Source organism: Vipera berus (assembly GCF_964194415.1).
Source record: "Vipera berus genome assembly, chromosome: 15".
In the NCBI taxonomy this organism is placed as follows: Eukaryota; Metazoa; Chordata; class Lepidosauria; order Squamata; family Viperidae; genus Vipera; species Vipera berus.
In genome coordinates this window covers 3,575,508-3,601,569 of record NC_138218.1, presented here as the reverse complement: position 1 = coordinate 3,601,569, position 26,062 = coordinate 3,575,508, and the positions used below count along the sequence as shown (strand labels likewise).

At 46.7% G+C, this 26,062-nt stretch overlaps 1 protein-coding gene across 1 annotated transcript; it reads right to left on the bottom strand.

Annotated features, from left to right (window-relative positions):
- Positions 1–742: 742 nt before the first annotated feature.
- EGFL7 (EGF like domain multiple 7) lies at positions 743–25,738 on the bottom strand. The gene is made up of 10 exons (XM_081339685.1): positions 25,524–25,738; positions 21,947–22,015; positions 14,825–15,008; positions 12,909–13,031; positions 11,705–11,820; positions 10,638–10,733; positions 8,628–8,783; positions 5,852–5,922; positions 3,679–3,844; positions 743–1,726 (listed from the first exon to the last, which is right to left on the bottom strand). The coding sequence occupies exons 3-10, from the start codon at positions 14,902–14,904 to the stop codon at positions 1,704–1,706; spliced, it is 831 nt and encodes a 276-aa protein (XP_081195811.1). The 5' UTR covers positions 14,905–15,008; positions 21,947–22,015; positions 25,524–25,738; the 3' UTR covers positions 743–1,703.
- Positions 25,739–26,062: the final 324 nt, after the last annotated feature.

The window sequence follows — 26,062 nt, the reverse complement described above, 5'->3', positions numbered from 1 at the left end:
TGACCGGCTTGAGCATCAAGCCCTGTCCGATGAGATGCAACTCAGCGGTGAGAAAAATAAGGTCCTGCACCGAGACCGGGGAAAAAAAACCCCAAATGCACAGGTGTAGTAACAGCAGTAAGACAGAGGGATCTAGGAGTCGTAGCAGACGACAACCACTTAAATATTAGCCAGGATTGTCTGGCAGATGCCAAAAAGCCAATGCAGTTCTTGGTTGCATTCAACGGGGGGCGGGGACAACATCAAGGGCAAAGGAAGTGATAGTACCACTTTATACTGAGGTCACACTTGGAATACTGAATCCAGTTCCGGTCACCACAACACACAAAAGAATCTGGGACCGTCAAAAGAGGCCAGAGAAGAGCAACTAAGACGATTAGGGTTCTGCAGGCTAAATCGTAAGGTGAAATGTTTGAGGAAGCTAGGTCTGTCTACCAGGGGTGGGCAACCTTGGCTCTTTTATGACTCCTGGACTTCAACTCCCAGAATTCCTGAGCCAGCCATGCTGAGGGGAAAGGGAGAGGTTTCCAAGCTAAGCCATGCTGGCTCAGGAATTCTGGGAGTTGAAGTCCACGAGTCATGAGGGGGCCATAGTTCCGCCCATGCTGGCTGAGGAATTCTGGGAGTTGAAGTCCTTGAGTCATGAAGGGGCCAGTTTCCCCCATGCTGGCTGAGGAATTCTGGGAGTTGAAGTCCACGAGTCATGAGGGGGCCATAGTTCCCCCATGCTGGGTGAGGAATTCTGGGAGTTGAAGTCCACCAGTCATAAAAGAGCCAAGGTTGCCTACCCTTGCCTTAGTCCAGGGGTGGGGAACCGTGGCTCTTTTATGACTGGTGGACTTCAACTCCCAGAATTCCTCAGCCAGCATGGCTCAGCTTGGAAACCTCCCCCTTTCCCCTCAGCATGGCTGGCTCAGGAATTCTGGGAGTTGAAGTCCACGAGTCATGAGGGGGCCATAGTTGCCCCATGCTGGCTGAGGCATTCTGGGAGTTGAAGTCCACGAGTCATAAAAGAGCCAAGGTTGCCTACCCCATGGCCTAGAGTCTAGAAGACCTCCAAGGTCCCTTTCAGCCCTAGGATTCTTTTCTATTTCTTTCTTAAAAAGGGAGGAGGACATGAGGAACGTCATGGGAGTTTTTCTACAATTGGAAAGGGGAAGCAAGCAGGACACTAATGGTGCATTTACACGGGGGGGGGGAAATCTGGTTTAGCGCCACCCTCCCCACAGAAATAACCCTGCCTTGCCAAGATATTTTGGGTAACAGCCTGGAAAAGAGCAGCTTCTGAGCTTTTCTTGCCAAAGGGGCCCTTTTTTCTCTAAATGGCTGCCTTGTACCTGGGGTGGGGGGGTGGGGGCGGGGGAGGCGAGACCAGCCCACCTCTCCCGATTCTCTCCATTCAGCAGCAGGATGCTTCCTCTTTCAAGGGATGTTTTGCTAGGAGGCTGCCGGTCTTCCGTCCCACAACCTCTGGCCGGCGGGGTTTGGAAAGGTGACCCATCCTGCATGCCGGCCAGCTGGAGGAGAGGTGTGTGTGTGGGGGGAAAGCTTGCTGAGAACGTGATATTTCCAGCCTCTTAATCCTCTCCGCTGCCTTGGCTTGGCTCGTTTGCTGGAACAAGGCTCAGTTGCTACTCAACGGAGAGACACACCAGAACAACATGGGATGCGGGCGCAGCGAGGGCCTCCGTCCTTCTTCAGCCTCAGAGCCGGTTCTTGCAGGAACCTACGAGGGGTTGGGGGGGGCGGCAAAATGGCAAAGTCAACCTCGGATGGGGGCGGGGATTTGCTCATGCTTTCCGAGGGGAGGGTCTTTGAGGGTGAAGGAAGAGAAAGAACGTGGGAGAAGGAGAGGGAGAGCGTTTAACTTTAGAGGGATGAAAGCATCTCTCGGCTATTTCAAAAGAGCTTGGAGCAAAACAGTAGCTCCGACTTCCCGGCCACCCATCCCAAACTTTGCTTTGGGAGATCTTTGGTGCTCTCCGAAGCTTGGTTGGTTTTCTTGCAGACCTTTCCTAGCCCGACTAGATAACGTCATCCGTCGTCCGCGTTGGAAGAGGATGGACTTTGAGCTCTGCTCGGATACTAGCGTTGGTGGGCCTGTTCTGGGTCATTCCTTGAGTGGGCTGTTGATTACTGTTGGATGGTTTGTCTTGAGTTGCTAGTTCCACGGTGGGGGTATTGTTTATTGCTTCAAGTTTCAAGAGGTAAACAGTAAACATACCCAGGAATTAATTACCAGGTGCAGTATATGCCTCCCAGCTTTACACCAGGTAAGACCAATAACCAAACCATAGACAACACCCAAGTCAGGAAACTACCAAGAAGAAGCTTGTGCAGAAATGGATAGATTAACTTTAGAGATGAAAGAAAAAGAGCATTTAGTTTATGATAGAACTTGGAATAAATTTTATCAATGGCTAGACCAGGGGTAGGCAACCTCGGCTCTTTTATGACTCATGGACTTCAACTCCCAGAATTCCTGAGTCAGCATAGCTGACTCAGGAATTCTGGGAGTTGAAGTCCATGAGTCATAAAAGAGCCGAAGTTGCCTACCCCTGGGCTAGACCAACGAATTAGAGAGAAAGGAACGTGATCCTTTTTTTTTTACCTTATTTTACGAAGAAAAATGTTATAGATTGAAAATTTAACATTGTTTACTATAATTTGCTATGTCTGTTATTGTTACCAATCGTTACTCTCACAACTTTTAGTGATGTATATCAACCCAGAGAATATGCTATTTGCTAAATATTGAATGTAATTGGGGGAAACCCCAACCCCTCCCTTAACTTTCCCTCTATCCCAACCCCATATCCCATCCCCGCATTTTTCTCCCCACCCTTATGAAAACCAATAAAATTTACATTAAAAAAAAAGAAACTACCAGGAAGAAGATTGACAGGGCAAGCCACTATACACAAATAGAAAACAAACCCCTCCTCCCTTCTAGCACTGATGATGTTACCTAGTTGGGCCCTGAAACGTCTGCAAGAAAACAACCAAGCTCAGAGATCACCAAGGACCCCACAATTCAACCCTGAGCTACATGTAAAAGGTAAAGGTTCCCCCGCACATGCGTGCTAGTCGTTTCCGACTCTAGGGGCCGGTGCTCATCTCCGTTTCAAAGCCGAAGAGCCAGCGCTTGTCCGAGGACGTCTCCGTGGTCATGTGGCCGGCATGACTAGACACCAAAGGCGCACGGAACGCTGTTCCCTTCCCACCATAGTGGTCCCTATTTTCCTACTTGCATTTTTACGTGCTTTTGAACTGCTAGGTTGGCAGAAGCTGGGACGAGTAACAGGCGCTCACTCTGTTACGTGGCACTCAGGATTCGACCCGCCAAACTGCCGACTTTCTGATCGACAAGCTCAGCGTCCTAACCCACTGAGCCACCGCGTCCCTTTGTGCTACATGTATTCCCTTCTATAAAAATTTTGCTCCCCCCCCAGTTGCATTAAAGCTATTCTGGGGCTGATCTGGGGCAATGGTGTCCCTGAATGTGTGGAAAGGGGGTGCAAAGCTCTTGGGGGTCCCAGAAGAGCCTTTAGGGCTCCCCAGACCAGCCACCTGTGCCTCAGTCCCTCCTGTACTTTGCACCGTCCAACGGAAACCCTGTGATGGATCCGGGCCATGCAGACAAAATCTGGAAAGAGGGAGATCCAGCAGGCCACCTACAGGTTTCCAGACGCTCCTCCAGGAAAGAGATCTGCTCGCTGAGCGAATCTATTCGGTCCAGTTGCTGCATCACATGGACCAGCAGGCTGATGGGTCCTGCCCCGGGGGCCTCTCCGGCACCAGGCAGGTCCGGCTTGAGGAACGGTGCCAAAACGAGCTGGAACTTCTGTCGAGAAAGAGAGACGCGTGACTCCGGGGAGGTCTCTGCCAACAGCTGCCTGGCAGGGTTTGTTTTTGTTTTTTAAATGTATTAGATTCTTATCCTGACTTTATTACTTTATACAGCTAACTCAGGGGGGTGAACATCCCTAATAACTCCTCCCTCCTCCCGTTTGGCTCACAACAATAACCCTGCGAGGCGGGCTGGGCTGAGACAGAGCAACCGGCCCAAGGCCGACCTGCCGGCTTTCATGGCGAAGGCGGGATTCGAACCCACCGTCTCCTGGTTTCTAGCCAGGTGCCTTGAACACCAGGGTCAAACTGGGTTGGCATTTGTGGCAACCCAGGAGCACCGGTTGCTGCTTGGGCAGAAAGCAGCAGCCAACGGTTGCCAGGCTAAGGAGATTCAAACCGCCTTGTAGGAACAGGATTCTGACGGCTGACAGACAAGCTGGGTTCGGCCTGCGGGGCAGAGAAGAGAAATGCCGGGCAGAGAAGACGGGCAGCCCCTTCACCTGGCTGCCTTCAAGCTTCCTGGGCCCGCTGGGCTGCCCATCCCCCATAACCATGAGGACAACGAGCCTCAAAACCCTTCTGGAAGGCAGGCAGGCAGGCAAGCAACATCAAGCTGCCTCTGAAGCGGGTGGCTGAAATACCTGGAGTATCTCCCAACTTCCTGCCTTGCGTTCAGGGTGCGCCGAGCTCCTCTGGTTTGCAAACCTTGGCTTACGGCCTGCTTCGGGGTCCCAGCTAGTGATGTGCATTCATAAAGCATCGAGCAAGGTCCGAGGAGCACTCAGACTGCAAGAGGGACGGCAGGATCAAACCCGCGGTATGAAAGGCAGGGGACAGGAAACGTCCTGGTGGTCTCCTTTCCGAGGACTAACCGAGGTGACTCTTTCTAAATCAGCTCTGATCAGCCGTTCGCTGCTGCACAGAGGGAAAGTTCCACAATGCCCTGCGTAAACAGATTCCCCAAAGGCAAGCCGCTTCCATGTTGTAGCCAAGAAAAGAGAGTTGTGTGTTAAAATCGGTGGGTGGGGAGGGGGGGGTTGGACTAGATGACCTACAAGGTCCCTTCCAACTCTGTTATTCTGTTCTACTCTAAATCGTGAGCTGAGTGCGAGTAGCAGCAGTAGGTGGCAGTCTAGAGCTGACTCGTTGAGAAAGAGCCAAGGAGAGAGTCAGCTGAGTTAGTCCTTGGAAAGGAGACCACCAGGACATCCCAAGAGAATCAACCAGACTGGAGTCTCAAAAGAATCAACCCATACGCACCATTGCCAACTAAACACCACAGCTGTTTGTGAAGACTCCAACAGGGAAGTTCGATGTAGGACTTTCTTTTCTAACTAAAGTCCATCGTCTTTACTACTGAGCGGATTTTCCTTCCTGATCTCTGCCTGACCCCATGGCTTTATGCTGCTTAGGGCAGTGGATGCCACTGTTCAGACCCAGCGCCTTACTTTGGCTAGTCTAAAGAAAAGGGGTGACGTGATAGTAGTATTCCAGTATTTGAGGGGCTGCCACAAAAGAAGAGGGGGTCAAATTATTCTCCAAAGCACCTGAAGGAAGGACAAGAAACAATGGATGGAAACCAATCAAGGAGAGAAGCAACCTGGAATTAAGGAGAAACTTCCTAACAGTGAAGACAATTAACCAGTGGAACAGCTTGCCACCAGAAGTCGTGGGCGCTGCATCCCTGGAGGTTTTTAAGAAGAGACTGGACAGTCACTTGTCTGAGATGGTATAGGTTCTCCTGCTTGAGCAGGGGGTTGGACTAGAAGACCTCCAAGGTCCCTTCCTGCTCTATTCTATTCTATTCTATTCTATTCTATTCTATTCTATTCTATTCTATTCTATTCTATTCTATTCTATTCTATTCTATTCTATTCTATTCTATTCTATTCTATTCTATTCTATTCTATTCTATTCTATTCTATTCTATTCTATTCTAACCCTCGGACCAGCACCACCCCATCTCTAACCCAATTGGGGTTACTAGAAGGAGACTCACTTCTTCCAAAGCTGCCAACCTGCTTCTCAGCTCTCTCACTTCGTCTTGAACGGGAAGGTTGTCACTTCTTGCTGCACAAATTCACAATGAAACAGAAAAACATTTGTGAGAACAAAGGACAGACTGCGCAGTGCTTCCAAGAAGGTTTGTATCTGCTGTTAGTCTAGGTTACAGGGGTAGGCAACCTTGACTCTTTTATGACTTGTGGACTTCAACTCCCAGAATTCCTGAGCCAGCTCTATTCTATTCTATTCTATTCTATTCTATTCTATTCTATTCTATTCTATTCTATTCTATTCTATTCTATTCTATTCTATTCTATTCTATTCTATTCTATTCTATTCTATTCCATTCCATTCCATTCTATTCTATTCCATCTTTATTCTATTCTATTCTATTCTATTCTATTCTATTCTATTCTATTCTATTCTATTCTATTCTATTCTATTATTATCTTTATTCTATTCTATTCTATTCCATCTTTATTCTATTCTATTCTATTCTATTCTATTCTATTCTATTCTATTCTATTCTATTCTATTCTATTCTATTCTATTCCATCTTTATTCTATTCTATTCTATTCTATTCTATTCTATTCTATTCTATTCTATTCTATTCTATTCTATTCTATTCTCTTTATTCTATTCTATTCTATTCCATATTTATTCTATTCTATTCTATTCTATTCTATTCTATTCTATTCTATTCTATTCCATTCCATTCCATTCCATTCCATTCCATTCCATTCTATTCTATTCTATTCTATTCTATTCTATTCTATTCTATTCCATCTTTATTCTATTCTATTCTATTCTGTTCTGTTCTGTTCTGTTCCATTCTGTTCCATTCCATTCCATTCCATTCCATTCCATTCCACTCTATATGTTATTCTGTTCTATCCTATCCTATCCTATCCTATCCTATCCTATCCTATCCTATCCTATCCTATCCTATCCTATCCTATCCTATCCTATCCTATCCTATCCTATCCTATCCTAGTGACGGTGGGGTTTTCTCCCTGTTGGGCAAAGACTGTGGAGATGTTAAGAACAAAATGTTAAGAACTCATGGAGAAATGAGTGGACATTTTATTCACTGGGATTCCAATCTATCTGACGTTCTGTTTATCCAGGCTGGATTGCAAGGGCCACTGACCTCACAGAGTCCGTTCGGTGTGGAGCTGAGTTGGCCTGGAAGCAGGGAAACCCGGGTTCAAGACCGCCCTCACCCACAGAAGCTCAACTGGTGACTTTAAGCGCTCGTTGGCTCTCTACCCCGCCTACCTTGCGAGCTTATTTTGGGGTGGAACCCTGTATCTTGAACTCCCGCCTAAAACCCAGCCAAAGACGTCCCAGCCTCTTAAAATCATTCTTCCCTTTCTCTCCCCAAGAGAGTGCAAGAAATCAGCCGTCGGTTAAGTAACTCTTCCCTGTCCACAGATCGAAGGCTGGCGGTGACGCGGTGCCCCACTCTTCCTCTCCGGCGTAAAGGCTGGCCCTCCGCGCATTATTACTCACGGTACGAGTTTGAAGTGGCACAGCGCGTACCAAAAGTAATAATGAGCGGCGGTCAGCCTGGGCTGGTGGGGCTCTCCTCTTCCAGCTCGGGGGTGCGACGTAGAGAAGGAGGTGCCTCTGAAGCCAGAGAAAGACCTCGGGGTGCTACAGGAAGGTGTGTGCAGAATCAAAAGCGATGTATGGGAACTCCAGGTCAGTTGTGTGGGCTCAGGATTATGGACCAGGTAACCTTGGGTGTGCTGCACAGGCTGGGCTGACGCCTTAATCTCATCTAGCCATGAAAAACTGAGTTCTCCCACAAGGCTGTACGTCGCATCTGAGAACATGCTTGGAGAAGTTGGGACACCTCTGCATTATTTGGAAGCGACAAGAAGCCGTGCAGCCATTCCTCTTTCAGGACTGGGTGGGTCCACACAAAACACCCTGGGGGTGAAGCCTCTAGAGCAGGGGGTCTTCAAACCTGGCCCTTTTATGACTTGTGGACTTCAACTCCCAGAATTCCTCAGCCAGTGTGGCTGGCTGAGGAATTCTGGGAGTTGAAGTCCACAAGTCATAAAAGGGCCAAGTTTGAAGACCCCTGCTCTAGAGTCATGTTTCTCAACCCCTGCCACTTTAAGATGGATGGACTTCAATTCCCAGAATTCTGCAAAGCTGGCTGGGGAATTCTGGGGAATTCTGGAATTCTGGAAGTTGAAGTCCACCCGTCTTAAAGAGGCAGAGTTGAGAAAGACTGCTAGCATTGGCATCCAGAAAGCAGGCTACAGTTGATGGATTAAAATGTAATCCAGGTGTACACTAGTCCAGCTAATGGATTCATTTATCATACTGGGGAAACCCTGGAAAAATAAGCTATGGTTGCGCCTCCCAAGAATTTGGGGAACAAGAATTTCATCTGGGGGCAGTTCCTTGTGAGACCTTTAACCCAAGCAATCCATCCGCCTCTCCACAGGTGAGGTTACACCATTCTTGCGTAATAAACCCAAGTTTTCATCAAAGCAGATTCTTCTTCTGGACCCCTGGTTTTGCTCAGCCAAAACAAGCCAGCCAAGTCACTGGAAGGTGGCCAGAAGGAGGACCCAGTTGCGAGGAGGAGGAGGAGGAGCAGGAGGAGCAGGAGGAGGAGGAGGAATTCCATGCAAATTCCAGCTCAAAGTCACCTTTTGGCCTCTGCATTTTGTGGTGAGCAAGCACACAAAGGCTGAATCCCTTCACCATCACCCTGCCAGGCAAGGATTAAGCCAGCAAGCTCTGGTCTCACCTGGGGCAGCTGGGGTGGGGGACACTTTCAGAGCCTGACATGATTGTCCATCCGCGTGGAGCCCGTACCCTGGATGGCAAGCGCAGCGGTAACTTCCGGCTGTGTTGATGCAAAGCTGGCTGCAGCCGTGTCTCCCGGCTGCACACTCGTCCACGTCTAAAGGCAGAGGAGGAAGCTGTGAGCCAAGGGGACCCCTGCATGGCGGAAGCAGCCCCCTCCCCAGGCCTGATTAGCGCGTTTCGTGTTGCACCCGTTTTGTAATAATACATTTTAACCATCATTTTGCATCAATGACGGGAAAGAGGAGGGGGAGGAGTAACAGACATACATTCTGACAATCAAACCACATCACACCACCCTCGAAATGGGCCTGTCTAAAATGTCAGCCCCAAAATACCTTACAAAACGCCCGGAGCAGTTTGCTATCTTAATCTCTGCATGAACAGGCCAGGATACAAAGTTAAAGGGATCCTCTAAGGACCAAACAAGGGAACTATAAAGGCAGCAGAGGGGATGTGGGGGTGGGGGTGGGGTGTGGTAGAGGAAAAATTCAGCAGATGATTTACCCCTCCCTCCACAAAAACTCAGCCATCCTCTTCTGTCTGCCAGCCGAAGGAAGGCCTGTTCCATTTCCCTCACTCCTCTTGCAGGCAAAGATATTTTTGTCGGGCATCGAGAAGAATTTCCTAGGACTAAGAACTGCTTTGGGAAGGGACACACTCTCAGATGTCTGTCCCCTCCTGGGGACGGACTAGATGGTCTCTAAAGCCTCCTACAGCCACGTGGGAGTCTGGGAAAGCACATTCCAGAAGGGCCCTGACTTCAAAAATTGCAGCGCTCTCCCATTGGGTACGAAAGAGAGAGTTGCTGACGGTTGGGCAGCACGTATAACATTTAATACATTATTATTAAGATTGACTCCACAGTCAGCCAGATGTTTAGGCTGGATCTGGATTTTTATCCACCTATCAAGTCCTTCCCAAGGACCTGGGATAAGTAGATGTTGTTAGTAAAGGGATTGTTGCAGCGTGTCAGCCGGGCCAAGTCAAGCTGCCTTTTGCAATTGACTGGTGGTGAATTGGTCAGTGCCGATGGTGTTCAAGTGGTGCTCCAGATGTTTTGGGGCTGCACCCAAGGCGCCTATTACTGTTGGGATTATCTTTGCTTGCTTCTGCCACAGTTGTTCTATTTCTATTTGCAAGTCTTTTTTTTTGTGATTTTTTTCCAGTCTTTTCTCTTCTCTTCTGCTGTCTGCAGGCACTGCCAAGTCCACTACCCAGACTTGTTTTACTGACAGTTGTTAAGACCAGGGTGTTGTGCGACAGGTGCCTCTCTCTCTGAGTACTAAATTATTGTTATCATCTTGATAATAGATCTGACCATTGCACAGCAGACACAAAAGAAGAACTTGGACCATCCAAGCTGGGAAAATGGGCCAGAAGATCTGATCTAATCTAATCTAATCTAATCTAATCTAATCTAATCTAATCTAATCTAATCATCTAATCTAATCCAATCCAATCCAATCCAATCTAATCTAATCTAATCTAATCTAATCTAATCTAATCTAATCTAATCATCTAATCTAATCTAATCCAATCTAATCTAATCTAATCTAATCTAATCTAATGTAATCTAATCTAATCTAATCTAATCTAATCTAATCCAATCCAAAAGGTGAGATAAAAGTCTTATCATCGTTCTAATAAAAGAGCGTCTGAGCAAACAAAACGTCACAGGTTTGAGTTCTTTGCTTCCCTTCAATAAACAAACTATAATGCATTGGAGTCTCGTGATGTCAGCCAGTCTCGCCGGTTGCAGTCCAAATTCACCTGGCAACCGAGAACTGAGTGGGAGCAGAACCTGGCACCTCGCTCGCTTCCTTCCGTAGGAGTCCATTTACACTGAATCTGAGGCTTCGGAGCACAGCACCTTCCCACATGCCAGCATCAGGCTGTGCTGCAGCTTCTCCAGAGGAGGAAGCACCTGACAGCGCTCAAAGACGTTTACCTGTCTGGCAACACCTTCCGGTCCATCCAGGACAGGCGCAGTCATTTGGGAGTGAACATTTCCGGCTGGGCTGGCATGGCGGGCGGCAAATAGGAGCTGCGGTGAGACAAAAGAAGACGCTGATTAGGTTTGCATCCTGCAGACCGGCTGGATCATAAATCAATCAACCTGTGGGGCTGGTTTCATGCAAGACCAGATGGAAACTGGAGTTTGGGGTGGGGGGAAGCAGGAAGCCAAAATCAAAGAGAAGGCAAGGCACCCCGCTTCCATCCAGACAGGTGGAAGTGGGGAGATCCAGGCTATTATTATCTGAATAATAATAATAATAATAATAATAATAATAATAATAATAATAATAATAATAATAATAATAATAATAATAATAATAATAATTGTAATAATTGTAATAATTGTAATTTTGTAATAACTATAATAATAATTTTTTTATAATTATTATTATAATTATTATCTGTTAATAACATTATCTCTTCTCTCTTAGGCACGACCTGTTATCAGAAGAGAGTTGCTGGGATTGGCCGATCCATGGGCTAGCGTAGCTGTCTGTGCAATTAATATGGTTGGGAAGTTGCAATTCGCTTTTCAACGAATCCAGGGCCTGACCTGTTTGTCTTTTTTAAAAAATAATTTTTATGAAATATTTTTTCTTAATATAGAATACCAATGAAAATGAAGACGAGAGAAAAGAGAAGATGAAGGGAATAGGGAGAAGGGAATAAAGAAAGAACGGAAGGCTTTTTTCAGGGCATATAGCAGAATCGCTGCACCAAGTGTTTACTTCTGCAAAAACAGTAAGCCCTAACTTTTTCTAGAACAACTCAAAACTCAAAAGTCAGAAGTCAGAATTTCATTTTCCTCTCTTTTGAGCAGAAAGTCCAGAAGTGGTTTCCACCTGGTCTGATACACGGCTCGGAGAGGGAAAAATAAATAAACCGCATTTTCCTCACCAAGCAGACCAAGAGCCACCCCCCTCCCCCCCAATCTCCTCTAAGGACCCAAAAGGGTTTTTTTTGTTGTTGTTGTTCATATTTCACATAAAGAAAGACCACCTGTGGGACATCCGTGCCTCGAGAAAGCACTTCTCTGCTTCCATTCAGGACTGCAAACGTATTCCGGCCGGGAAATCTTCCGGTAAACCTGCCGATGGCTGACTTTATAGGTAGTTCTGCAAAAACCACAGGGCCCAAAAGGTGAACGTGGTGGATATGTTGAGATTTCACAGGAGAAAAGCAGGTGGGAAAGGGCTGTATACGTACACTGTACGGGCTGCCCGACTCCCAGCATCTTTGGGGGGTGGGGTGTTTGCAATTGGGAATAACGTTCAAATGTCCGTGGAGATTCTCAAGTCATCCAGTCACGACTGTCCCAAAGGGGCCTTTCCAAAAGGCAACTTGGACTTCGTTGATTTTTCCTTGAAGACGTTTTCCTTCTCACCCAAGAAGCTTCTCCGGTTCTGAACTCAAGATGAGAAGCGAAATGTCTTCCAAGGAAAACCAAGGAAGTCCAGCGGCCTTTTGGAAAAGCTCCTTTGGGACAAACCACATGCAAAGAAGGAACCGTGAGTGACTCCAAAAACTACACCGAAGGGGAAAAAAAAATCCACCTTTCTCAGCCCAACCCACTTCACAGGGTCGTTGTTGAGGGGAAATATAAGAAGAGGGAGGCGTACAGATTGCCCTCGAATTTTGAGGCCAGAATTTCCATTGCTAAGCAAGACAGTTGTTACGCGGGTCTCGCCTCATTTTTTTTCTTGCCACGGTTGTTAAGTGAGTCACTGCCATTGTTGAGTTAGTAACACTAGTTGTTACTAGTTGGGAGTTGAAGTCCACACGTCTTAAAGCTGACAAGGCTGAGAAACTAGATCGTGTGAAATTCTGGGGGAGACGATTGCAGAGAAGGAAGCTAGCACTGTGTTCCCCCCCCACACACGCACACACGTCCCACTGCCTTTATATAAGCACTCAGCAGGGAATAAATCCAAATGACAAGGAGAATGCAAGAGCTGATGGATTGCCTTTCTACCTTGATCCTCCCGCATCTTGTAGCAGGGAGTTCCAGAGGCTCATTGCAAGCCACTGAAAGCTATGGCAACGTCCACCTACGTCCTTCTAGCAACCTGCTGTGGATTGTAAGGTGGAAGTTGCTGTAGCCTTCAACGGCACGCAGCGAACCTCTGGAACTCCCTGCTACAAGGTGTGGGAGGGTCAAGATAGAAGCCCAGAAGATTCCCCTGTTTTCCATCCGCTCTCTTGCCTGTATGTACTGCAGAGCCTGTTTCCTGGACACAGAGTGAGGTAGGGCTGGTGGACCGGCTGGACACGGGAGGCGAGGTAGGACACGGTGTGGCTTCTCACCTCCATGGAGCATCCGCCACACCTGTGAGTGAGAAGCACAAAAGGACAATGCAGGGTCAGGCTCCTTGGCAATTTATTTATTAATTAAATTAATAAATTAAATAAATAAATAAATAAATTTATTTCGAATTTTTATTTTTAATTTACTGTACAGAGACCTTTAAGTTTTGTTGTTGTTAGCCGCCCTGAGTCCCTCGGGAGATAGGGCGGGATATAAATCCCATTAATAAATAAATAAATAAAATCTGATGCTGGCCTCTGAGAGCAGGGAAGGACCACTTAATGCCAGGAGTGGCATGTCCGGAGGTCAGAAAAGTCGGAAACACCCTGATGGTGCAATTGACGTGTTTTGCGTGCAAGAAATGTGTGAAACACATAAAAAAGCAAGCGAAGTTTCAACAGACTGTCGCGGCTGCCGCTTTGTCTTATTTAGTTATTTATGGCATCTTAAATGCAAACAGTAAATTGCAGCGTACAGATATTAGAGGGGTATACAATTTACGTCGATGCAACGTGCGGGCAAAACTGTCAACACTATAATGATTTCACCTTAAAAGGTGAGAAAACTAAAAATGCAGGTATATCAATGGGAATTAGAATTTCAGAGCATCGAATGGTTTGAATTTACCATTAAAGCTGAGTGTGGCATAAGTGAACAACTGCAAAGTGCATTAAATTTTATTTTATTTTTTTATTTTAATCCCATTTATATCCCGCCCTTCTCCGGAGACTCAGGGGGGCTTACAATTTAAGCACAAACCAATGTGCTTAGCAAAATGATAAATGATAATACAGTAAATATTTCTTCACTGTTATTGGTATCTGTCAAAAAAACAAAAAAACAAAAAATTAAATGGCATATTATGTATGCCTTTCCAATACATGTAATCCTCAACTTATGCCCACAGTTGGACTAGAACATTTGTTGTTAGGCAGTGTAGTAGTTTACGCAAGGCAAACAGGTTGCCAAGTGCCAGGAATGCAATCACGTGACCACAGGCTACTGCAATGGTTGTAAATGCAAGAATCAGTCATAAGTAACTTTTCGTAGGGCTGTCATAACTGCAAACAGTTGATAAACAGGTCACAAATCAAGGACCACCTATTTATCTGTTTCCCCCCCCCACATTTTATTAAGTACAAAAGTTTATATTTATTTATTTGTACTATTTATCTGTTTTTGACCCTAGTCTGTAGAATTTAGTTTTAAAAAATTAGCTACGTCTTTCAACTGCTTGAATGCTGAAACAGCCTTCCTTTTTTTTTTTTTAGAATAGAATAGAGCTAGAAGGGACCCGGGAGGTCTTCTAGTCCATCCCCCTGCTCAAGGCACGTCTGAAGGCAATCCATTCTACTGGTTAATTGTTCTGACTATTAGGAAGTTTCTCCTTAATTCCAGGTTGCTTCTCTCTTTGATCAGTTTCCAACCACTGTTTCTTCTCCTTCCCTCTGGTGCTTTGGTGAACAACGTGAAATCCCCCCCTCAATTCTTTGTGGCAGCCCCTCAAATACTGGAATATTGCTATCCTGTCTCCCCTATTTCTTCTTTTTTTAGACTGGCCAAACCCCAAGTCCCGCAGCCGTTCTTCGTATGTTTTGGTCTCCCAGGCCTTGGATCATCTTAGTTGCTCTTCTCTGAACGTTTTGTCCCAGCTACTCTTCAAAGCAGCAGAAGACTTGTCCTCTGGCCCATCTCCTAGGGTGGGTGGGGGCCCTTTCTGGAGACCACCCTGTTAACTTAGCAGAAAACCTCGAAAGTGCTTGCTGCAATCCAGCCAGCAGTGCCTCTTCATTGGATGAGGGGCAAAGACTCACCTGGGGCTTGAGAAGCTGTCAAGGCTGGTGGCTGCCAGGAGCACGACAAGCCCAGTCCAAAGCCAGCCCCCCCTCCTCATTTTTTTTCCCTCTGCTGGACCTTTCCACTACTGCAACGCCCGTCGCATGAAGGACGGAGGGAGGATTCTCACGAGCGACTGCAACGGAGTCAGTTCAAGCAAGACTAAAAGCAGAAAGATCAAAATGAATTGGAATGAGAGAAAAAAGAAGGGGAGGGGAGCTTTAGCAGGTTTAATGGAATTATCATCAAAAAGAATTTTTTTTTAAAAAAAACAACCCCAGCAATGAATTGCGCTGTTTTTGGAAACCAGGCCGCCCAATTTCTCTTACATTTTTTTTTTGACTTAAGCGTATTGCACGTTGCAAATATTTACAATCTGGAGGGAACGCGGAAGGTTGTGTAATTCCCAGGCCTTTACACGTGGGTAATCCTGCCAAAAGGCAGTTTAAAAATTTTGCACAATTATTTTCCTTGCCTCGCTTGAAACATTCTTGAGCGGAAAAGGAGCCAAAAGTAGAATTATTTTTTTAATGAAGAGAAATGGTAACTTGGAATGTTTATTAGCAGCAACGTTTAAAAGAGACACAAAGAGCCTCTCCGTGTGAACCCTCAGATTTGGATCATGGCTGCATGTACAGGATCCCAAATCAGAGGAAAATAATGTATTGAAAGGATTTAAGCAAAGATGAGCAAAGGCAAGGCATCGTTCTGCAGAAATTCAGACATCATCCCCCTCCGGCAACGACTCCTGTTTTCGCCGCAATTCTCACAATTCTTCCCGCTGAAAATTGAAGGCAGAATGGAAACGGTTTTGAACTGCCAGCACCGGGACCCCAAATATTTGCAAACCCATTCTCAAAGTCACAGCCACATATTTAAGCACTGAATCAATACATTCTAATGGGGGGCTTATTACACACACACACACACACACACACACACACCGGTTTTTATGAAACAATGCCGTTCCAAACATCTGCAAGCTATTAGTAGTTGTAGCTAACAATAGTGAAGCAAAAAGATAAGAAAGCATTCAAACTTTTCTCTTTGGTTTTGCTTGGAATCCTTAGCAATAATTCAACTCGCCACACATTTTATTTAAAATTAGACGGAAGGCAGGCCCCAGGAGCCCCAAGGAGGGAAAAAATGAGCTTTTAAGAATGAGATCCCACACAACCAGCCACTGCTGCAAGATGGACCAGAAAGAAAAGGGATTTTGCACCCAGAAAACTCTCCTAAGGATCACGAGCTCTGCTGGTAACCCCAGAAGTCAAGCCCACCCAGATCAACGAGTTGGCTTCTAATGCTCTCCTGGTCCACAGCCCCAGGCAGAATCCCACCTATTCACCCTTGGCCAAATTGCATCCTTGAAGTATATACATTTATGGCTAGGGGAGAATATCTGTAGGACAGGATTGAAATGGGGGATCCTTGGCGCTGTCGTCATTTATTTATTTATTTTTGAGAATTTATATAGCTGCCTTGAAGGGACGCGGTGGCTCAGTGGGTTAGGACGCTGAGCTTGTCGATCAGAAGGTCGGCAGTTTGGCGGGTCGAATCCCGAGTGCCGCGTAGCAGAGTGAGCGCCTGTTACTCGTCCCAGCTTCTGCCAACCTAGCAGTTCCAAAGCACGTAAAAATGCAAGTAGAAAAATAGGGACCACTCCGGTGGGAAGGTAACAGCGTTCCGTGCGCCTTTGGCGTCTAGTCATGCCGGCCACAGGACCACGGAGACATCCTCGGACAAGCGCTGGCTCTTCGGCTTTGAAACGGAGATGAGCACCGGCCCCTAGAGTCGGAAACGACTAGCACGCGTGTGCGGGGGAACCTTTACCTTTACCTTTACCCTTTTATAGCTGCCTACTGGCTCACAGTGACTTTAGGCCAGGGGTGTCAAACCCGCAACGTCACGTGACGCGACGTATTGCGACTTTTTTCACCATTGCCAGCAATGGGGTGGGCCAGCAGTTGCACACCCCTGCTCTAGGTGGCTTACAGACAATAAAAACACAATGTAGAAATAATAACAACAATAACAATAACAATAACAATAATAATAATAATATGCCAGAGTCCAAAGAAAGAACTGGAAAAAATTACGAAATACCGCGACCTGTCCATCGAAACTGCGCAATTATGGGTGAAACGTGTAACAGTGATACCCACTGTCATCATGGCACTGGGAACTATGTCCAAAAACTTTGCAAAATACCTCAATAAATTGCAGCTTCCTGCAATCACTCCAGCAAAGCCACAAAAAACTGCGCTGCTCGAAACATCTTACATTTTAAGGAGGTACCTGGTTGATACCTAGGATGCTGGCAGCAACCCGTGTCAACCATCAGCGCCAGTCAGTTTGAGTGTTCAGTTGACTGAGTTTCATGTTTAATGAATAAATAATAATAATAATAATAATAATAATAATAATAATAATAACAATAATAATAATAATAATACCACCTAGGATGCTGGCAGCAACCCGTGTCAACCATTAGTGCCAGTCAGTTTGAGTGTTCAGTTGAATGAGTTTCAGGTTTTATGAATAAAAGTTTTATAACAACAACAACAACAACAACAACAACAACAACCGATAGCACAAACTCAAATCAGCCATTTAATGGGCTCCATCCCGCTCTGGGTTCCCCACACTCGCTGGAAGAACCAGGTCTTCTGAAAGAGTGTTGGGGGGGCAGTCTAATTTCCAGAGGGATGATGTTCCAGAGGGACGGAGCCACCACGGAAAAGGCCCTTCTCTTGGGTCCCGCCAGGTGTACCTCCTTAGGGGACGGGACCTACAGCATTCCTTGCCTGGGTCAGGTGGATGTGACCGGCAAGAGACGGTCCCTCAGGTAACCTGGTCCCAAGCCATGAAGGGCTTTAAAGGGGTCTCAACCAGCACCTTGAATTGCACCGGGAAGCAAATTGTCAACCGATGCAGCTCCCTCAGGAGAGGTGACACGTGCACAACGAGGTCTGTAGGCCGCTGCGTTTTGCACCGACTGGAGCTTCTCAGGGGCGGCCCCATGTAGAACACACTGCAATAGTCAAGGTGACCTGATCATGGGTGCACCGATGATGCTACCTGGTTTGGTTAATGAACCATCTGCAAAAAAAAAAAAAAAGCAACGAAGCTCAGAGAGCAACGAGGACCCCACATATACATTTATTTCAGCCTTTTCAATACGCTGGACTTCAGTTCCCCAGAAGCCCAGCAGTGGAGGCTTCACTTTGAAGAAGGCTGTCCCACCGTTACGGGACAATAAGCCTTAATCACTCAAAGCCAGATTGTCAATGATGGTTTGGCCAAACAACCAACATCGTCTTCTTCGTGCGTCACATCAACCCATAGAGTAAGGCTCTACGTGAGTGTGCAACTTGGGGACATCAGCCTCTCGGCTTAAATCAGAAGCTTTTCCCCAGCCATGTTCCACTGTGGCCTTGACTGAAAGGGCCTGTGACTCCAAAGGGACATTTGAGCTGAAGGCAAAGGAGCTTCTTCTCCAGCGGAGAACAAGGATAGGCTAAAAGCCACCATTGCAACGAGTTACCCAACCCATCCTCCTCCCAAGCCTATCCCGTTCCCAAATCAAAATCCACCGCTTCAAGAAGGATGATTCTATTCTGCAAAATTCCACTTAATTAATGTTAATTAATTCTGAAAGAGGGGGGGGGAACTTGTCCCAAGCCAGCTGTAAAATTAAATGCAAGCTTGCTGACCCACGAAAAAGGAGAGCCTGCAATTTCATTTTCTCCTACGATCACCTTCTCTACGGAGAAGGAAGACTACACGTTTTTATCAAAGTTTCTTTTTTAAAAAATACCATTTCTGAACAGTGTCCCAAGGCTAAAATCTAGATAATGTTAAGACCAGAGCACAACCAAAGATCAAACCAAGCTGAAGCCAAGACCGCATTCTCACAACTTTCTTCATCTAGGCTAAAAGCGGGGCAGCGTCACTTGTGGATTGTCCCAAAGACGCTTTTTTCTTTCTTTCCGTGAGGCAGCCTAGCACTGCTTGCCTGTTCAACAAGCCAAATCATAAATCTATGATATCTGCCAGAACAAGTCCATGTAGGCAGCTGGGCTCCTACCGTGAGCTAAACCACAGACTTCTGGACTGTGAGTTAATTTGATTTTCAAAACTTTTCACTGAGGACGTTTTGAATGTAAGTAACTGAGAATCTTTTCGATGGCGGCGGCATAGAAATAGGCTCAACGAATGAAACTGGCCGAGTTCACACGTGGCATCACGTTAAAATCTGCTGCGATGAGAAGTTTGTTGGACACACCGGAATGGCTGGTTTTATCCTGCTAGGTCATAAACCGTGATTAACATGCTGCAGAGACTGGATTCACAAAAAACGGCTAAGCCAGAATCGTCACCGTGGCCTCCAGGGCGACGACCAAAGCTTGACATACACACAAACAAGCCTGAGACATACGGAAGTATAAAATACATACACAGGTGGTCCTCAACTTGCGACAGTTCGTTCACTGACCGTTCGAAGTTACAACGTAACTGAAAAAAGCGACTTATAACCATTTTTCGCACTTACGACCACTGCCGCATCCCCAGGGTCATTGTGATCGACATTCGGATGCTTGGGAACTGGTTCGTACTTAGGACAGTTGCAGGGTCCCGGGATCATGTGATCCCCTTTGGGGAGCCTTTTGATCAAGTCAGGGGAAGCCAGATTCACTTAGCAACCATGTTACCACCTTAAGCACTGCAGTGATTCACTCACTGTAACTATGGCAAGAAAGGTCATAAAACAGGGCCAAACTCACTTAACAACTTTTCAATCTGCAAGAGAAATTTTGGGCTCAGTTGTGGTCGTAGGTCGAGGACAGTCTGTATTAAGAAAAATGTGACTTTTCCCCTCCACCCTCATTAGAAACGCCACTAGGATAGGATAGGATAGGATAGGGTAGGGTAGGATAGGATAGGATAGGATAGGATAGGATAGGATAGGATAGGATAGGATAGGATAGGACAGGACAGGACACAAGACATGCAGAAGAATAGAATAGAATAGAATAGAATAGAATAGAATAGAATAGAATAGAATAGAATAGAATAGAATAGAATAGAATAGAATAGAATAGAATAGAATAGAAAAGAATGTAGAAGAATAGAATAGAATAGAATAGAATAGAATAGAATAGAATAGAATAGAATAGAATAATAGAACAGAACAGAACAGAACAGAATAGAATAGAATAGAATGCAGAAGAGAAGAATAGAATAGAAGAGGGGAGAACAGAACAGAAGAGAACAGAATAGAATGCAGAGAATAGAATAGAATAGAACAGAACAGAATACAGAAGAGAAGAACAGAACAGAACAGAATAGAATAGAATGCAGAAGAAAATAACAGAACAGAATAGAATGCAGAAGAACAGAATAGAATAGAATGCAGAAGAGAAGAACAGAACAGAACAGAATGCAGGAGAAGAACAGAACGGAACAGAACAACAGAATGCAGAATAGAAGAGAACAGAATAACAGAGTGGGAAGGGACCTTGGAGGTCTCCTAGTCCAGCCCCTCGCTCAGGCAGGAAACTTAATTTCCAACTGCCCCTTAATTAACGTCCGCCCTGGGCGGCCTCAGCGCCATTCTCTCCCTCGGCAGGTCGGGTGGAGCCTCGGGCGCCTCCGAGCCCAAACCGGGCCCGGCAAACCAAAACCCAAACTTTGCTCTCTCCCACGCTCGGCTCGGCTCGGCTGCGCGGGCCGTCTCGGCCACTAGGGGGCGCCGCTCCTGGAGAGGACCTTTTTTTTTTTTTTTTGGAAAGAGCTCGAGTTGCGAACTCGAGTGCGGGGACCGAGTCCCGTGCAAAGGGGACGGCGGGCTTTTCTCCCCACCCCCGCCAGCCCTAGGTAAAGAAACCCCGACGAACGCCCCCCCCTCCGTCTCGAAAGACCCCCCTCCCCACTCCGGAGACCTCTCTCTCTCTCTCTTCCCGGGTGCCCCCCGAGGCGTCCCATTGTCTCAGCATCGGGCTACTTTCTGCCGGGCTACTTTCTGCCGGCTGGATCCAGGCTCTAGCGAGATTCCCCCCCTCGCGACCCCCCGTCCCCGTCCCCGCATTCCAACCTGGCTCCCGTTCGCCCAAAGGGAATCGGGGAGGGGGCGGCAGGCGGGGGAGTCGATTTGCCCCCCCCTCTGACCTCCCCGCTGCGGACGGCGGGACCTCCTCCCCCCCAGTGATCGGTTTCCCCCCCCCCACACACACACAGACACCGCTCTCTCTCTCTCTCCCTCCCCCCCCGCGCCCGGCTCCTGACCTCCAAGGATGCGCCCGCGGGAAGGGCCGCCCGCCCAATTTGTGCTGCTCTCGGTGGCGAGAAAGACACGGGTCTTCCTCCTCGTCCCCCCCCCCGCCGCTTTTCCTTCCAGAAAGGGAAGAAAGTAAAAAAAACACAACACCCTCGTTTCTCCCCCCCCCCCAGCCCGCCCGTAGCTTGGAGCCTTTCCGGGGAAGGCAGGCAAGAAAAGAAGCGGGTCTCTTGTGAATGGAGGAGAGCCAGCAACCCGGGTCAAGAACGCGGCGGGGAGGGGGAAGGATGCTGCAGAGGCTCTGGAAGGGGTCTTGGCTCCCCCTCCTCTCCAGCTTTGGAGGGGGGGGAGAGCCCCATTGGGAGAGAGGGGCTCCACCTGCAACCTTACAGGGCAAAAGCCCCTTGCTTTCTGGCAGGAAGGGTTGCGTAGGTTTCCTGGTGGTCTTCCATCCTAAGTTTGGCCAGCTCATTTCCCAGATACCTCTTTTGCAATCGCACAGCTGCGATTCCCTTTCCTTTTGCTAAAGCAGGCGCTTTGGGGGTGGGTGGGTGGGAAGTTACTTCCCAACGTAGCACATAACTGTAGGCTTTCCTGGTGGTCTCCCATCCACGTACTCACCTGCTCCAACCTTGCTTAATTTGGTGAGAACCCTCTTTTTTTTGCCCACGCTGGCTGGGGATGATGGGAGCTGAAGTTTAGCAATGGCAGGGAGGGTGGATTAGAAATACAGAAATGCAATTCCTGGAAACCTCAAGCTGTTGTTTTTTTTCCCCTTGGAAATGGCCAGCAAAGGAAATAAACTAATTTCACGACTTACCTATTTCTGGCTTGCTTATTCATCATTAAAGAGAACTTGTTCCTTTTGAGATGGTTTGATTTCTTATTGCTAGAGCAAAAAAAAAAAACAATCAACAAAATAAAAGCACAGGTATTATGGTGTCTATTTAGCACACGATGTCATCCCATCTTTACCATCTTAGGATGCTGGTTGAGTTTTTCTAAATGCACAGGAGGTAACCAGCCATTTTTTTGCTTATTCTTTTTTTTCTTCTTCTTCCTGGCTTTGCTTTACCCAATTCAGTTCCTTCATATTTGCGGGCTTTCAGAAAAACCAACAGTAGAAGTCCTGTGATTTTCTTTGATCCCAATAAAATGTTATTTTACCATCCGTGTTGAAACTGGGGACTTCCCCCTAACTAAAGGGAGCTGAAGGCAGTGTTCTCCGTCAGAAACAAGAGTAACTGGGAATAATAATAATAATAATAATAATAATAATAATAATAATAATAATAATAATAATAATAATAATAATAATAATAATAATAATAACTGAGCCTTGGTGGAGCAGTGGGCTAATGCCTCCTTAAGTAAGGCCAGCTGCCTGCAATTAGCGCAGGTTCGAGTCCCACCAGGCTCAAGGTTGACTCAGCCTTCCATCCTTCCGAGGTAGGTAAAATGAGGACCCAGATTGTTGGGGGCAATTAAGCTGACTTTGTAATAATGCCGCTTGGGAAGGGGCGAAAGCCCTAATAAGCAGGCATATAACATAGAATGAAGGCTACTGCTAAGCACATTGATTTGTGCTTCTTAGATTGTAAGCCGCCCTGAGTCTTCGGAGAACGGCGGGATATAAATGGGATTAAAATAAAAATAAATAATAATAATAATAATAATAATAATAATAATAATAAAAATTGCATTCTTATTAGAATTTTATTAGGTCAAAAAGTAACACAAAAGTTCTCAGGAAAAAAATGGGGGCAAGGAATCTGGGAAAAAAAAAGTGAGTGATACTTTAGCACATGGTCACCTTTTCATTTTTTGTGTGTGTGTGTCAGACACGGCTCGGAATCCTTTGGGATCGGGATGGATTTTAAATGCTTTGAGACCGTTGCAATTTGCTGCTAGAGGTGGGATGCTGGCTGTGGGAGAGAAGAAGGAAAGCCAACGATTAACCCACAGCCAGCACCAAAGCCAGCCAATCCTCTTGAAAGGAAGCTAAGCAAAACCTCGGAGGCAAAAGATGATGCAGGTGATGCAGGAAAGAGGCGGCCTTAACAATGGGGTCAAACTGACCTTCCCAGTGAGTAGAAGGTAGTGCAGGAAGAGGAACGCTCTTGCTCTCAGGTAAATGTGCAAAGAGAGCAAAGCAAATGTTTTAAGCCCAGCAGCTGAATGGAAAGTAGCCTGGGAAGGAAGGCTGGAGAGATGAGGTCACGTCCAGAAACAAAAAGGTTATTCTTGGGCAAATTTTGGAGCTGGGAAGGAGAAAAACGGGTTGAAATCCTCCCTTTTCTTCTCCCCTAAAAATGCAGCTCTTCTGTCCAAGTTGCGGAAGGCCAGCTAGTTCAACCCAAGTGCCAAGGCAGAAGATTTCGGGCCCTTTCAATCCACAAAGTCCTGCCAAAACCCCCAACCTGCTGAAGAGAAGAGAAGAGAAGAGAAGAGAAGAGAAGAGAAGAGAAGAGAAGAGAAGATAATGCAGAAGAGAAGAATAGAATAGAAGAGAAAAGAATGCAGAAGAGAAGAATAGAATAGGTGAAGAGAATGCCAAAGAGAAGAAGAGAATAGAATGCAGAAGAAGAGAAGAGAATGCAGAAGAGAAGGATAGAGTAGAGTAGAACAGAAATTAGAAATTAGAAAAGTGTAGAAAATAATAGAATAAAATATAAATCAGAATAGAGTAGGAAATAGAATAGAATTAGAATAGAATAGAAATTAGAAATTAGAATAGAATAGCGTAGAAAATAATAGAATAGAATGTGAATCAGAATAGAGTAGAAAATAATAGAATAGAAATTAGAGTAGAATAGCGTAGAAAATAATAGAATAGAATATAAATCAGAATAGAGTAGGAAATAATAGAATAGAATTAGAATAGAAATTAGAAATTAGAATAGAATGGCGTAGAAAATAATAGAATAGAATGTGAATCAGAATAGAGTAGAGTAGAGTACAGTAGAACAGAACAGAACAGAACAGAACAGAATGCTGGGAGCTCTTGTTGAAATTAGGTTGGGGATTCAAAATCCTTGGGGACAAACAGATAAGCAGGCATCCCAGGCAAATTCTCCCTGAGACCAAGCTTGGAAGCATGTTTCCCGAGGCGAAGCCCCAATTTTTTCGGGGTATCCCGTACCATCAAGTCCCAAAAGGTGGGCTGGGACATGGACTGCTGATCCTAGATTATTGCAGAGAAAAAGATTTGCCAGCTGTTGCACCGCAGACAGTTTCTCCAGCACGGCTGGCCATGTCCGGGAACACTGTCAGTCAGAACAATTAACCAGTGGAACAACCTGCCTCTAGAAGTTGTGGATGGTCCAATACTGGAAGTTTTTTTTTAAGAAGAGACTGGGCAGTCATTTGTCTGAAATGGTTTATAGAGTTTTCTGCCTGAGCAGGGGGCTGGACTAGAAGACCCTCCAAAGTCCTTTCCAACTTAATTATTTTTTAAAAAAAAAATAATTACTTCAAAGCAGCCGAGACAAGTCCAGAGTGGCAGCTGCCAAGCCATCTCAATGGAGCTGCTGGGGACCTCGCCAACCCTTGTTCGTCCCCAGAATCTGGAGTGACTGGAAAGTGGATCCAAATATCCCCCAGGCCAGAGCACAGATTGTGCCTGCATTCACAGGTGGCTTTCAGGTTGGGCCAGCATAGCTTACTGGGGTCCTTCAGGACTGGGAACGTGGCGTGAACCTAGAAGATGGGTCACCTAGAAACCAGCATAAGCCTTTTGTGCCAGCCCAGCCCTAGACCTCGCAACGAACACGGGCCATTTCAGTTCACGTGCAGCCTTGGGTTCAAGAGTCTGGCTGCTCCATCTGCCTTGGATGAATCCAGTTAGGTAAGGCAATGAAAAACTCAGCCCCGCTCTTTGGGAATCTGAGTTTCCCTCTTTCGTTCTGGCTCCACGAGAGACCTGAATACCAGGTTCACACAACAGATCAAGCTAGCCAAAGATTTACACGAAGACCCAACGGCTAGGCAAACGGGAGGGGTGTTCACATAACCTAGCGCCCTTGACAGGTTGACAGCATACCCATTAACAAATCAGGTAAAGAAGGAGCCAGCTGCATTTACCTAAGCATGCTCAATTCAGGAATTCTCTCTCTCTCTCTCTCGGGCTAAATGGGTTGTGTGAACCCAGCCTGTGGAGCCAAGAGTGGGTTCTTTCTGCAACCGTGTGAAGTGTGTTGGGTTGCGAACCCAACCCAAATTGTTCTGAAGAGCCTCTCCTCTGCAAATACGTCCTTACTAGATGCAAAGGCCCCTCTCGTGTGTCCCCACTTCAACACAGGGGGAGAGTTAACCAGCAAACGGAGACCCACCGCTGCATCGAAGTCCCGCAAGAGCCCCACATCTTAGGAAACGTGACCATCAACTCTCATATCTACCTGGGATCTTCTCGCCCGCTCAGAGTGGTCCTCTGCGGTGGCCCTGGAACGGGGCTTCCTCCGCCTGGCTTTCCCCACCAGCTCTCCTGGCCTCCTGCTGCCCCCCGGCCAAGATCTGCTGAGCTTTGCGTCTTCATGGTTCAAGGCCTCCCACCCCAGCTGGGGCTGACTCGGTGGGTTGTTTTTTTCCCTTCGCTCTGGTTCTCCTGTCCAGGTCGCCAACAATGGCGGTCAGCAGCAGTGATGGTCCCTTTGGAAGTGGCAGGGTGGCTTTTTATGTCCTCCTTCCTGTATAAATCAGGCCTGGGATGGACAATCCAGACAGGAAGCCCTGTTGAGTGTTGCTGCCTGATAAGGAGATGGGCGAACAGAAGCGAACAGCAAACAGCTCAGCAGGGAATTTGGTATGAAACGGCCATCTTATGCCAAAAGGAAGAGGCGGCTGGGGGGATTTGGGGGGGTGGGGGGAAGGGGGCCAGATTCAACCAAGGAAGGGCTCTGCGTAGCGAAGCCATTTTAGGAATGCCCGGTTCCCCCAC